Source organism: Ursus arctos, unplaced genomic scaffold, assembly GCF_023065955.2.
Source record: "Ursus arctos isolate Adak ecotype North America unplaced genomic scaffold, UrsArc2.0 scaffold_19, whole genome shotgun sequence".
NCBI lineage: Eukaryota > Metazoa > Chordata > Mammalia > Carnivora > Ursidae > Ursus > Ursus arctos.
Window position 1 is genome coordinate 30,893,892 of NW_026622863.1, and position 15,077 is coordinate 30,908,968.

Consider the following 15,077-nt stretch of genomic DNA (forward strand, 5'->3'; position numbering starts at 1 on the left):
GGCTTATTGTTAAAATCATCATGAGAAACACCGTTTTGTCAGCCTGGATGATGGAACCCAGGCTCTCAAGTCTCTTACCCTCTCCTTGTAGATAATGAAGACCATCTTCCACCAAGCATTCAACACCTACAAGATGGACATTGAGCCTCGCGTGAGGGACACCGCGATGCCTCGAGTGCAGTGCAGCAGGAAGCTGTTTGAGATCGTTCTGTCCCACAGGCGGGCCACCGCAGCCTACATCCAGGGTGAGGGCAGGGTGGTCACCGTGGAGGGGGAGGCAGCTCGAGTGCTCAACTTTGACACAGGTAGGCTGCTGTGCAGGGCAGTTTCTGGGTATTTGTTTAGAATATTCCCCTTAGCCTGGAAGTGGTGGGGGGAAGTGAGGGAGCAGGACTGAAGTAGGACAAGCAGGGGCAAGGGACTCTCTTCCTGGGCAGATCCTAAATTCCTTAAGGGCAGGGACCATGTCTTCATATATGACATCACAGTATGAGCTGGGGCACCAGATCTCTTCTACTTGCTAATACTTCATATCCAACCTCTCTCAGCTTCTGTTTTCACATCTGTATAATGGGGATATTAGTAGCGTACTCCTCATAGGCGTTGTGAGATTCAATGAGTTCGTGTCTATAAGGATTTTACTTATTCATTTGAGAGAGAGAGAGCACAAGCAGGGGGAGGAGCAAAGGGAGAGGGAGAAGCAGACTCCCCGCTCAGCAGGGAACCCGATGTGGGACTGGATCCCTGGACCCTGGGATCATGACCTGAGCCCAGGGCAGGCGCTTAACCGACTGAGCCACCCAGGCGCTCCCTCAATGAGTTAATATCTAGAGTGCTTAGTAGGAGCTGAATAACATTGGCCACTATTTTCTATGCTTGACGCAGAAAACAAACATAATAATTTCTTAATGTTTTTTTAAATTCATGCAAAAAACTGAAGAAAGTTCAACAACTGAGTTAATTTCTTTTAGCACCACAGCTGATTCGGATTGGTGCCATAGAGTGGAGGACAAGACTGTGACTACAGGGGCAGATGTCCTTAATTCAACCCTGGGTTCCACCGTTTATGCTGTAGGGATAAATTAGGAAAATTACTAACCTGTCCCTACCTCACTGGCAATGTGGGTAAAAAAATAGCATTGAGCTCATAGGGGTTTTGGGATAAATAATCCACACGAAGTTTTCAGCACAGTGCCTGCGACATGGTATTATTTGTTAACAGGTATTTCACATGTATCATGCAGCAGTCTCTCTTCTAAGCCTCTGCAGGCGTTACCTCCTGTAATCCTTCCCTCCCCCTCCCAAGGGGCAGGCATTAACATTACCTGCATTTTCTGGATGGGGAAACGGAGGTCTAATGCAATTACCCAGCTAGTGGCAGAGCGGGACTTGCACACAAGTGCTAAGTGCCCATCATGCTGCCCCCATCTGGGTTGTAGGTCTATTTTTAGCAGTTGCTAGAGATGTAGAAAGCACTTGGGACAAAGAGAAAGGTGAAGATGAAAAAATGAGCATTTTTCTTTAAAAGGAGATCTGGAGCTTGAAAGAGGAAGGAAATAAATTATCCTTGTGTTTTCAGCTGAAGAAATGGAGGCTGAAGTTCAGATTTTTACCCAAGCACCCTCTGGAAATAGGAGGTCAAATGAGGGTTCAAGTGCAGTTCTGTCAGACCCTGGGGGCCCATGGCACCCTCACTGCCCCCATCACCTCCTCAATCACAGACACAGACATACACACACACACAGACACACACACACACGCACAGTGCTGAGGAACAGACCTGGTACATCTCTCTGAACTTTCTTCTAAGAATTTGATCATGGTTCCAAGTACATAGCCCAGGAGGAAATGGGATGGCAGGGGAATGGCTTTTTTGCATGTGATCCATTTTATTTTTGCTAAGTTAACAAAACACTGTTTGCCTAGGGGAGCTAAATCAGGCTGTTTAAATTTCCCTGTCACTACAAATATTCTCTTGATTTATGAAAAAATAATCAATAAATGTGTGTCGATTTGGATTAGCACAATTATAAAATATATGCACGGCACGGGGCCTTTTGTTTTTCAATTTGCATTTCTTGTGGCCTTTAGATACAAGCACCGGAGAAAGCATTTGAAATAACAATGGTAACAATGATAATGAGACACAATAATTGTGGTCATTTATTGAGTGCCTGCCCTGGGTTAGGCATCGTACTGGGAATTTCCTATTCATTATACTGTTTAATTTTCTCAAAAATATTATGAGGGCAAACTTCTGATTCAAGACAGTAGATTAGATGCATACATTTATAGCCACTTTCTCTCAAAAGCTCATTAAAATGGCAAAAATCCATACTTCTATTTTGTTTTGGTACATAAATATTTAAGGACAACTGAAGCAGGAGAGTAGATTATAAAAAGAACATTCTGGAATGTGGAAAACAAAAGAAGCACATGTGGTTGAACTTCTTGGATTAGTTGAACTTCTTGGATCAAGTGGCAGAATACCCAGATTAATAGTGGTTTAAATACATGCAGTTTATTTCTCTCATATAAATATGGAATTGGGAGTAAGGAGTAGGCGAAAGAGTTACATAACATTGTCAGGGACCTAGGCTCTTTGTGCCTTTCATCACTTCCCTGGGTGTAAACCTCACCTCATGGTCCAAGAAGGATGTTTGAGCTCCAGGCATCACATCCATTTTCTAGCTGGCAGGTGCAATTAGGCATGTACCTCACTTTAAAGACACTTCTGTTTTAGGTTTTTATCACATGTCTTCCACCCAAGTTACCAGTATCTATTAGGGATAGATGTTATCCAGTTTCAGTAAGCCATTTTAATATTTATCTTTATGATTAACCAGAGCCTAGTGAACTAACAAGTATGAAACAGATGCTGTACCTGAAATTTAGTCAGCTTTGGAGTCTGAAACACTTAGCCTTGTGCTATGTAGCTCTTAGGAATGCCAGGTCTGGGAACAGCTATGGGGATAACCACAAGAAAATGTTTGTCTTATTTATATATTTATTCATGAATTTATCTAAAAAATATTTTTTGAGACTACATAATCCATGCACAAATTACAAAATTCAAAGTGGATGCCATGAAAGCCTTTCTCTCATTACTCACTGCTACTACTCGGAAATGCTCTCTGCTCTGGAAGCCACCACCGGCTTATTTTATATCCTCAGAAAATCATTTTCATGTAAGGGAGTGGCTGTTTAGATTAGCATTTTAAGTAGCCGGCTCTGATCAAGGTGCCCACTGCAGACAGAAGACAGGCTTTACGGAGAAGCTGTGGGAGAGGGTGACAGGCAGTTCTAGGAATTCAGGGAGAGTATGTTATTGTTTTCTTTCTAAAAGAATTTACCGCAAATGCGCTGGAAGATCCCATAAGTGCACATAAACACAGTTCCTTTGGTTGATGAGTTCAGATTTCCTGTACGACACATGGGAGGCAGTAGAGCTAGGTGGTTAAGATACAATACAGACTAGACCTGGGAGACCTGGGCGTCATCTCTGCTCTGTGGCCAGGTTCGTGCTCTCCCTGCTAATCTGAACCTTAGTTTATCTCTTGTGTAGAGTGGGGCTAATGATACCCGCCTCTATGTGTTTGTCACAATGGTGTATGTGATAATGCTGGTAAAACCTTCATATAATTATGCATATGCTTGAAAGTCAGATCTAAAATCAGAGTTGTACTTCATGGTTGAATTTCAAAATGCTTAAAGCCCACTTCTAGTCACCAATCAGAACAATGACAAGAGCGAACATCTTGTGGTACAGTATTTAAGAATAACAGCTTGCATTGTGCCTAGCACTGTGCTGAGTGCTTTGGAGTCATTGCCTTTTTTTCTTTGTTTCTTTTCTTTTCTTTATGTCCCCTTCTCCTGGTGTATTCACGTGTGCACATCTGGCAGGATCTGGGGTGAATCTTGGGCTCCAGGGCCTGGAGTCTTTGGATGAATTCATTTGCAAGATTGCAACAGCTGTGGATCAGAGCGACATCTTGGAAGCTTTGGCTGCCAAAATAAGACACTCTAAGCAGGTGGCGGAAGACTTTAAACGGAATGGACTCCTCACCACAGTTTTCGAGTGACTGGGGGCAACACGACTGCCTCCCAGGGGGTCATTCTTCTAGCTGTGGGGCAGAAAGTATCCAGGAATGAAGTTAGGCTGAAATAGAATTTCGAGAATGGTGGCAAGTTAGCAGTTACATAGTAAAGCTACATTGAAACATGAGGCCTTTAAATATAAATTAAATGAAATTTCCAAATGTGAGGGTCTGATTTGGAGATGTCAGTGCAATAGAAATGAACTCATCAGGGAAGAGTGCCTCACTGTGGCCTAGAGAAAATGAGCCCTGTTACTAAGTCCTGAAGACTCTCATAAGAAAACAAAATCATTCTCTCCTAATGCTTCAGGGAATCAAGTTCTGTCTCTTTAAAGCAAATGTGGCAGGAGGTTAACAATTACTGTATCTAGGTCTGTGTGTTGCAGGGGTGGTAATTTGGACGTTGATCGGACTTGTCTTAACTTTTCTTGATGTTTGAAAAATTTCATAATAAAACGTGTTGGGAGAAAGGAATAAAGTAGATCACCATAAATAAAAGTAGAACAGATACAGTATCATTGAAAATAAAAAAAAAAACAGTACTTTAAATAAAATGGATTTAGCTTTATGAACAATTCACTTTTTTTACTTTGTTTTTCTTATTTTCTTATGGAGGAGTGAAAACTCCTGGGCACCCCAGTACTGAGGACCCCCTGTTCTGGAAAGATAGCACACAGGGGAACGTTAGTAGAGAGGATGAGTTCGGGGCTAGTCCTCTTGTCTGGATTCTAATTCCAGAGCCTGCTGGCTCTTACTCACTGAGGGACCACAGACAAGTTACTTAAATTCTGTGTGCCCCAGTTTCTTCATCTGTAAAAACAGGGCTGATAATGAAATAAGGCAAGTTTAGTGACTTGGTCACTGTAAGTGACATGAGCTGAGTTGGGTTCCAAAGATAATTACAGGAAACCCTACCACCGAAACTCACCCTTGCCTCTGTATACCTGTACATCTTGGTTCAAACTTCTCCTACAATCCTCAAACCATAGTTCTTTGTGTGTCTGTAAGTCTTACCCTAATTGACTGATTTCTGGATGCAAGGGATATTTCGATTTTCTTGTTTTTTTCTCAGACACATGGCATAACTTTTTTTCACTTATTGTGTGTTTGTGTGAATAAATGAAATACAAACACACCTTCCTATGTAAGGCCACATTGACCAGGAGAGAGTTTTCCCTGGGAATCCTGTTCAGTATTCTTCCTTACTGGTTACTTTCCATGAGAAGTTTGTCAGAGGAGCCAGGAAGGCTTCCCGAGTCTCATTGGCATATTGCCTTTGGCACCAGCACAGGAAGCTTAATTTCCCAAAGAATGGTGACTTCTATTAAAGCAGGTTTGCAGAATTGTTGGGCTGTTTGTGTGTGTGAGGGGAAGGGCAATGACCATCATCACGGTAATGATAGGAACTAAACAAGTGTGGGCCTGGGGTGAGGGGTGGGGTGTGTGGGGTGCCTGGGTGGCTCTGTCAAGTAAGCAGCTGCCTTAGGCTCAGGTCATGATCCCAGCGTCCTGGGATCAAGCCCCTTTGGCTCCCTGCTCCTCGGAGAGTCTGCTTCTCCCTCTCCCTTTGCCCCTCCCCCTGTGCTAAGGCCCTGTCTCTCGCTTTCTCTCTCCCTCAAATAAATAAATAATAAAAACCTTAAAAAAAAAAGAAAAGAAAGAAAGAAATGTGGCCCCGGGGATGTTCCCCTAAAGCTTGTGTCCACCACGTAAGTAATGCCAAACTGCTTTTAGCAGCAACTCGTTAGTCTATGTTCATCAATTGTCAGTGCATAAATGGTCACTCAAAGAGAAAAGACAGTTCAAATGTAGAAATCCTTGTCAGGGATTGGTCTTTAGCCTTTCAGATCGTGGGCACATAGGGCCATCTGGTGTGCAGTTGTATAACCACACATTGGATTTTTTTAAGATCTCCTCACTACCCATCAATGTGACTTAGTTGGCTTTACAAAAGCAAACCATTCTTTAGGCTTATTTAGGCGTACATATTGAGGACCTTGGCTCATTCCCAAACTTAAGGCTCCTCAAACCTATAATAATCTATATGCTAAATAGAGCTCTCACCCTCTTAGAGATCCTTGTAAGACCAACGTCAAAGCCATGTGTGAGGTAGAGCTCAAGGGGCAAGAAGTGGAGGTGCACAGAGGAAGCCAGTAGAGAGAGCAGGACAATGTAGCTCATGAGCAGAGAGTGAGGAGCAAGAGACTATGAAATCCACAAGAGGAATAAAAGGAGCCTGTCCTTGGGCTTGCTCAGGCCCTGATAACATTCTAATTTAGCTCATGTGCACCCTGGCATAAACTTTTGCTTAAGTCTCTGTTGCTTGCAATAAAATAAGCATGACTAAAACAACATCAGTTTGAATGAAGCCAAAAGACTAGAAATCCTAAAATCTGGCATGCCTACCTTCATAAATCCCCAAATGCCTGTATGTCTTACTCTTTTAATCTTCTGATAGAAGCCACAGATAAAAAGTAGAAAGAAAGGAATGAAATTAGGTCATCATAACCATTTGGGACCATTATTGGTATCTGGGCCACTCAGCCAGACTTCTGTCAATCCATTGGTCTCAACTCTGGAGCGACTAGGAATTGAAGAAACCTGTGCCCTCAGACAGTGCTAGAGAATTGGCAATCTGAACTAGCAGGGTCTGAATGCCACCTTGTGAATCTCTGGCCAGGAAGGGTCTCTTCAACATCTTAAATACTTCCCACCATTTAATTTATGAGTTAGTAGTTTTCTGGCTTACTGTCAGTGTAGATCAGTGTTCTCAACTGGGGGTACAATTGGCAACAGCTTGGAGACTTACTGATTTTACAGCTTGGGGGAGGGGGGACACCACTGGTATTTAGCAGGTAGAGGCCGGAGGTGCTGCTAAATATCATACAATGCACAGGACAAGACTCCCCCCCCCTCTCCAAGCAACAAAGAATTATCTGGCCCCAAATGTCAGTAGTGCTGAGGTTGAGAAACCATGATGTCCATGGCAGGAGAAGCCTTGAGGGAATAGTTTAAGTGGTAGGAAGAGCAGAGGGTTGACCCTGAAGTTGTGAATTTTACCAAGGGGAGCACTACCAAGTTTTGGGGAAGATACCATACCGTATCACTACCTGTGGCCTGATGCTGAGTCATAGGCAACAGGTGCCCCGAGAGGCTCTGGTGAAGGCAATCAGAGATAAATCTAAGTGGTCAGTCCTTGAGCAGAGCTACAGATTATGATTGGAAAGGCAAAGACTAATCAGTTTGATTCTATTTATTCCCCTTTCCATCATTTGGGGTCATTGTGACCTAATCTCTATTTATATTCAAGGAATAAATTGGCTTGGGTGACAGAGACAAGGGGTTAAATTGGAGGGAACAGAAGAGCAGCATATTAATAAATTAACTTATTTAAATGTATATGGGTTGGAGAGTGATGTTTTGATAGGTCTGAGATACAATAGTGGACCTGTGAAAACTAAAGTATATTTTCATTAAGTTAGCTTTTGGTTGGGCACCTTCAAAGGAAAGCGAGTCTCTTCCCTAAAAAGCGTGCAGAGCGGGAATCCCAAAGCAATATCAATTTCAGAACTTGAAGGCAAAAAGCAACACAGCTCCCTGCCTCCCCATGCCCCCCACCTGTTTAAATATGTAATTTAAAAAAATAAAAGAAATTTCAAAGATATGTAATTTTTGAGATGGAGGCTTGCATTGTTCTGAGACCTAGGCCATGGCAATCCTGGTCAGTAGACTTCCCTGTGATAGTGAGTTGGGGAGTGAGTTTCAATTGGGAAATGTTCTGGAAAACAACTTAGGCAAGACCAAGTTAAATATATGCTTCCAGTTGTTGACACAGGACATTGATAGAATATTTGTAGGTGCTCCAAGAGGATTTGAGAGAGTCCACTTTGTAAATTGGGAATTGGTTTTTTACTAGGTTGACTTATAGAGGGCCAAACCTATGAAATCACATTGATTCATTAATTTATTTCATTCAATGAACTTGAAGGTGTTGGCATTTTACCAAGTGCTAGCGATAGAAAGAAGCATAAGATGTGATGCTCTGTCAGTTTAGTCAGGAGTACGCAGATAAATAGGTAATTGTAGTATAGCAATACGGCCTCAACTGCCAGTTACTCCCCTGCTCTTCTTTCTTCTAACTGTGCCCACCTCACGGAGGTGTCGGCTCCAGGAAAGAGATCATCTATGAATTCTTGGCCCGGAATTAAGCGGTTTATAAACGTTAGCCCTTTATTTGTAAACAGAGTCATGCTGTGGCTGGGAGCATCTTCTCCAAGCGGGAATTTGCATTTTTAACGTTCCCACGCTTTACATGTTATGGTTACATGCACGACAAAGTGTGTGAGTCAGCCTGGGTGATGGGAAGCTCTGGAAGGTTTCTGGGCAGGAACATCCAGTCTTCATAATGTCCTAAAAGACGGAGAGGACAGAGCCCAGAAAACCAGCATTCGCATCCCTGCTTTCTGCTCCGCTGTCCCTTCCTGCGGGGCCTGGCCTACATTTCCCAGGATGCTCATTTTCTGGAGCTCCAGCAGGATTGGGCAGACCGACGCGGAAGTAATTACGGGTCGCTGAGCAACGGGCGGAGTCCTGGAACATGACTGGAGGCTCACGCCCCTTCCCCGAGGCCGGGAGGTGGACGAAGCTCAGCTCCATCTCCAGAGTAACGGGGCGTCCACCGGCTTTTACTTCCAGCTGAGGAGGCAGTGCGATCTCTCCGGTGCTTTCACCGGAGTTCTTCCCAGGCCCCGCCCCTTTTACGCCTGCAGCTGCGAAACGCGGGAGACTGAATTCTAGCTACCGAGGCGTCTGAGCGGCTCGCGGCGGCGCAGTGCGCAGGCGCGAGCGTTTGGGTCTGGCCGCGCGCGGCGCTCGGTTGAAGCGGGAGTGAGTTCCTGGGCGCAGAGACCCGGCAGCGGGCGACCGAGAGAGTGGGTGACTGAGCGCCTCCCCTGCCGTCATGGCAGCCCTGCGGTACGCTGGTCTGGACGACACGGACAGCGAGGACGAGCTGCCCCCGGGCTGGGAGCAGAGAACCACCAAGGACGGCTGGGTTTACTATGCCAAGTAAGGGGTTGCAGGGGGGCCGCCGGGCCTGGGACACACCTGGAGGGGGCCGCACCTAGAACCCTGACGGCCTCACGTGCCCGGGACCCTGCGCTGCCTGGAATGCCACCTGCGCGGGGACGGTCTCGGGCCGGCTGTCCAGCTTGGCGAGGCCGCGTGAATTGGAGGCAATAGTTAAAGACCTTCCTCAGGGAGGCTCCCAGGGTCCCCAGGACGGATTGGCCGCTTTTCTGGGCCCTGGGTCCAGCGGGAGTCACCTGGCAGCGTCCAGGCGCGCCCTCTGCTGCTCAGGAGTCGGCGCTGCACGGTGCCTTGGTGGCCCGCAGGCCTTACTTCTTCATCCAGGAGTAACAATCAGGAAAAACAAAACAAAACCAAAAACCAGTTCCCAGCTCCCTCCTGCAGGGGTCTGGGGTGGGGAGCTAGGAGTATGTATTTTTTAATAAACGTCCTAATATAGTTATGTGTATGTATACATACATACATTTGTATATATGATAGAACTCCAATAGTTTCTGGCAAAGTTTTGGAAACACTAGCAGACCCTTTCTCCCTTCCCTTACTGTGTGAATTTGGGCCATTGAAAGAACTCTCAGTCACCGTTTTTTCACCTGTAAAATGGGTTGACAGAATTTTAATTCAGGCACTGTACATAAAACACTTAGCACAGTTCTAATAAGTACTCTGCTCAATAACTTAGCTTTTCCCGCTCTCTCTGCAGCTGTGACAGCGTCTCCTAAGCCTCATATTAGGATCACCTGCTGATGGTTCTAAAAACAGATTAAAAGCAGCACACACTCAGCATGGGGAATCTGTTTTATAGGCTTTACCTGTAAGGCAGGTTATCATTTGGCTTTGAGAAACAAGGTTGTAAATTAGTGATTTTCAACATCTGGAAAACTTAGAAAATACCTTTTCCGTGGTTCCTCCTCCAGAGATTTTCATTTAACTGATTTGGGCCCTCCCCACCTCCGCTGGTATGTTGTAAGCTCTTCCCAGGAGATTCTTACCTACCCAGGGTTGTGAGCCGCTGCTGTCTTCCATTGCTTGGTAGGAAGAAAACCAGAAGGAAAAAAGACAAAAAAAAAAACAAAAAAAAACAAAACAAACCCGTGGTGAGTTTATTCATTCAAGACACGTTGGGGTTTTATTGTGTGCCAGGCATTTTGCTGGGCACTGGTTGTACTGAGGTAAATAAGACCCCCTTGTCACCCAGTCTTACATGGCAGAGTGGCGCATGGCTAGTTCCAGGGCGGCGTGTGCATAGTGAGCAGCAGCCTGCTAACGTGAGGCATGTGTTGGAGAGATGGGGGGCACCTGATCTGGGCCTCAGCACAAGTAGAGGAGGACATGTTCGTGGCCAGGAGGGCAGCCCAGGCGGAGGAGACAGAGTGGAGGCCTCTCTATGGCCCATGTACTGGTGCAGGGATGGGAAGATTGAGGCAGCAGAGGAAGGCCCCAGTGTATGGAGGACCTCATGGAAGAGCTGGGGCTCCATCATTAGGACCTGGGGGCCCACTAAAGGCTTGGAGCCAGGGAGTGCCGTCGGATTTATGTCTTTTGAAAGGTGATTTCTGGCTCTGGAGAATGGTAGGGGCAAGTCTAGCAGCAGGTAGCCATTAGGCTGTTGTGGGGCTCCAGGCAGCTTCTGGGTGCACACTTGCTGTTACCTCTGCCTGGAGATCTATGTGAAGGGCTTTGTCATCCCCCAGAGCTGAGCTTAAATGCCACTGCCCAAGAGACCTTCCGCTTATCCCTGACCCCCTGCACCCTCCTCCTAGCGTCTCGTTATCTGAGTCATGGTACTTGGCCTTTTCTTTAGGCATCTTAGCCATATTCTCCTTGTTTGTGCTCTGTCTTCCTCCCCCAGATTGTAAGCTTCATGAGGGCAGGGACCTTTTCTTGTTACCCTCTGAATCCCCTATGCTTAGCACCTGGGAGACATAAGTCCACGTGGAATGAATGAATGAATTCCTCCAGTGAAGGGTTCTTTGGGCCTCCCTGAGCAGGTGGCATACTGGGCCCTGGAATGAAAAGGTGCACAGGACTGGCATCCTGGCTGTTAGAGCCCTCCTCTGCCTCCTGCTTTGTGTGGGGCTTACCTTTATCTGGCCATTTAGCCTAGGCTCCCTGGCTTCAAGTTCACCTGAAGCCTGGTGTTACCCGGTCTCTTCCCCTGCCTTATGCTGGGTGGCTTTTCCTACCTGCTTCCTTCCTCAATGGCGTCCATTGTCTGGGCTCTTCTTTCAGTAAGATCTGCACATCTCAGTCAGCTCCTCCAAGTGCCTCCAGGGGATTCACTGGTGCATATATGGTCCCTGAAAAGGCTCTCCACCCTCCCCAGTGTTGGGTCTCAAACTGGCCTGTCTGACCCCATTGTTTACACTGAATGTAGTGACAAGTTTTGGCTGGGTCCTAGCTGGGGGTACCCCTCTCAGGTCCCCCTCTCCAGTCCCCTGGCCCTCTGTTCTTTAGCTCTCTGGGTGGAAGGAATGCCTCTGACCAATCCTAACCCTGAATTCCCAGCAGTCCCCCTTGATCTCTCCTGACCTGCAAGCATCCTGGTCTTTTTTGCTCTTAACTCTCAAAGGGTCACTTGTCCTCTCGGGGTTTGGGAAACTGTTAATGGGCTAAAAAAAGACTGCCCTCTGAGTAGTTCCTGTTTTCAAATGGTCTTCTTCTCAACTGCAGCAAGGGTACCCCCAAGGACAGAGGCTGTAGCTCCCAATGAGACCCACTGCCCCAACTCATACCTTTGTCCCTCTCCTGTCATGTAGCTTCTTTTGGCCCCTTGTGCTTTCCCATGTGTCCCTTGGTGCACTCACAGACCTCAAGAGCACACATATCCTATGTCTCCAGGGCCCACCAGGCTGGGCTTTCAAGGAAAGGACTGTCCCACCACTGAGGGCAGACCTGGCACCAGAGAGAGCTGGCGGGCCTTTCTCCCCACCTTGGACGGTCCAGAGCAGACTCTTTGCTCAAGCCAGGAGGTGGGGATGGAAGGACAAGGTCTCAGTGCCTGGGGCTGTCGCTGCAGTCACCTGGGCCTTCCTGGGCCCTCCACCCCCAGCCCTTCTTCTGAAGCCTGGGTGTCTTGGCTGCCAGAGGGACAGCCGGTCTTGCCCGGTCAGGAGATGTTTCCCTGGCCCGAGGGGCTGGCCCTCCTCACAGTCAGCTGTCTCCAAGTTAACTATACTTCAAAAACAAATTTCTAGAATATCATACTTGAAAGTGATATCCATGTAATGTGGTACGAATTTAATTTTAATCCTTTTGGTTTAAATTAAGATCACTTAATTATCTCTTAAAATGACAAAAAGCTTATTGAAAAAGAAAAAAATAGAAGAGGCTTCTGTTTAAAGGAGAGGAGGATAACACTTTGGGGACATGTGTCGTGGTTTTCTGTTCATTAGAAAGTCAATTTAGGTTACAATTAAAAACACTTTAATTAAGCTTTATATGTAAGTATTTATTTAAATTAATGCTTTTGTGTGAAAGGCACGGTTCTTAGTTCTTCACATATGTTAACTCATTGAGTCCTCAGTAGCAACAAGGAGCAGCTGCTGCTGTTATCCCCATTTTACAGGTGGGGAAACTGAGGCACAGGGAGGTGAAACACCTCTTTAAGGGCACATGGCTGGCGAGTGGGAGAGCCAGAACTTATTAGCATTTGGGCTCTGAAATCCTCACGACCAAATTATGTTCTTTTCTCTTGTGTCAGGCCTGGGGTTCTCCCCCAGGGACACCGTGTCCTTCAGGGGACAGCTGGCGATGTCTGGAGACACTTTCTGTTGCCACAACTGTGGTATATTAGCATCTACTAGGTGGAGACTGGGGATGCAGCTAATCATCTTGCAGTGCACAGGGCAGCCCCAGCAGCCCAGAACGATCTGGCTTCAATGTCAGGACTGCCAGTGGTACGAAGCCCTGACTTAAGCATTTTCTGTCAGAGTCCAAAACATGGGATGACAATATTTATATTGTTTTTTTTTTTTTAAATGTTTTTCAGGACAGAAAAAAAAAAATGTTCTCAGTGAATTTTCCAGCTCTTTTGGAAAGCATTTATTCATTCCAGCTGTTTACATTTGGGCAACTAGTTGGGCCAGGCACAGGGCTGGGTGTCTGAGGGTTCAGGTGGACGCAGGCCTTGTAGAGGGTCAGTGTTCCACTCAAAGGGGCACTTTGTGGATTCTCGAGAGGAGGTTTTTTTTTGGAGTTCGGCTCGAAACTCATTTCATGCCTGCCTGTGGGTATGCAATCTACTTTTAACGCTAAGCAGAGGAGAATGTAAAATCACATCTGTAAACTTTTCTTGAAGAAGCATGAGGAGGAAAGCAAAGCAAAGAGCAGAAACGATGTATGTCATTGCCAGCGTCTGGTTTGTCTGCTCGCTGTTCCCTTCAGTTTGCAAGGAGAAGCTAGGGCTGTGTCCATGAGGAGCTTATCATTACCAGGGACTCAGGCTCTCCTTTTTTGCAAGTAGGATTTCGTGGTGGTCAGTGTACAAGTAGACGTTGGTCCTTGCTGCTGATACCCTGCATTTGTACAGTGACTTCATTGTTTGCCAATCACTGTCACCAGTAGGGTGTCCCTTACCTTTCCAACAGCTCTGTGAGGTGGGTGTGGGGCCAGGGAGACTGGCTGACTGATTATAGGCATTTGGGAGCCCAAGGCTTTGGCCTCCTGAGTCTCGTGTCCACAGAGCTGTTGCACCTGCTCTGAGAGTTTGCAAAAAACAGACTTGAAGCCCACAGTTTCCCCAGAAAACCTTGCTTGCCACGTGTAAAATTTTACAGCAGATTCATGCTGTCCATATTTGTTCTCTTTATTTTGTAGGGAGGGCACATTCAGATTTTATCATCTAGATGTCATTGATTAATCATTATTTTCTACTTTGGCATGAGTATGAACTTTTAGGAAATTCAGCCTCCCCTGTGAATGCCTCTTGCAATATCCAGCTGCTTCTCTGATGAAATAATTTTATGTTTTTCTTGATACTTTATCACCTGTTGACGGTATCTCTAGTCTGTTATTGGCTCGTGATTTTAATTATAACTTTGTGTGCTGTTAGATAAAAATGCTAAATTTACCACAGAACTAGGACTGCTTTGTATATTTGATTTGTTTACAATAATGGGTAGCACTTTTGAGGGCTTCTTATATGTCAGGTACTGTGTTCAGCCCTTTAGATACCTTATCCTCATAACATTTCCTTGAGATCAGTTCTAGGATCATTTCCATTTTGCAGATAGGTAAATTGAGGCTCTGAAGTTGAGTAACTTGGCTAGGTTGCAGTTAGGTGACCTATGGGGCTATCTAATTGCATTCTTAAATACCTGTTGGGAGCAATTAGGAGTCAGTGCTTAAAACACTTCAAAGTTATAGCTGTGGAAAGAATAAATACTTAAGATTAATATTACATCCTGGGGCGCCTGGGTGGCACAGCGGTTAAGCATCTGCCTTCGGCTCAGGGCTTGATCCCGGCGTTATGGGATCGAGCCCCACGTCAGGCTCCTCCGCTATGAGCCTGCTTCTTCCTCTCCCACTCCCCCTGCTTGTGTTCCCTCTCTCGCTGGCTGTCTCTATCTCTGTCGAATAAATAAATAAAATCTTACAAAAAAAATAAATAAGATTAATATTACATCCAAATGATATCTAAACATCAGCATCATAAGTTACACTGAAGTTTGCTCATCTGTCCTGGGATACAGCTAAAACAAATGCAAAGCACCTCTAGATATTCTGAGTGATTCCCTAAGCTTCCTAAAGTTGACCCACAACTGGGGTTCCAGTCCGCCTCTCTTCCTCGTCCTCCACAGCCTGCTCACAAAGACAGGCTTTCAGGAGATTTCCTCAGGCTGCTTCTCCTTCCCATCCAGGGAATTGGACCTGATGTAGATGGTAGCATTTATG

General features: G+C 45.8%; 2 protein-coding genes across 2 annotated transcripts in view; both read left to right on the forward strand.

Moving 5' to 3' along the window:
* Positions 1-4,664, forward strand: part of LOC130544113 (uncharacterized) — a 30,194-nt gene extending 25,530 nt beyond the window's left edge. The window contains exons 4-5 of the mRNA XM_057314213.1: positions 92-305; positions 3,904-4,664. Coding sequence (XP_057170196.1) covers positions 92-305; positions 3,904-4,082 — 393 coding nt within the window. The 3' untranslated portion in view covers positions 4,083-4,664. The remainder of the gene's footprint in view (positions 1-91; positions 306-3,903) is intronic.
* A 4,041-nt stretch (positions 4,665-8,705) lies between these two features.
* Positions 8,706-15,077, forward strand: part of WWOX (WW domain containing oxidoreductase) — a 924,491-nt gene continuing 918,119 nt past the window's right edge. Inside the window, exon 1 of the mRNA XM_026493639.4 lies at positions 8,706-9,164. Within this exon, the coding sequence (XP_026349424.2) occupies positions 9,058-9,164 (107 nt within the window). The 5' untranslated portion in view covers positions 8,706-9,057. The remainder of the gene's footprint in view (positions 9,165-15,077) is intronic.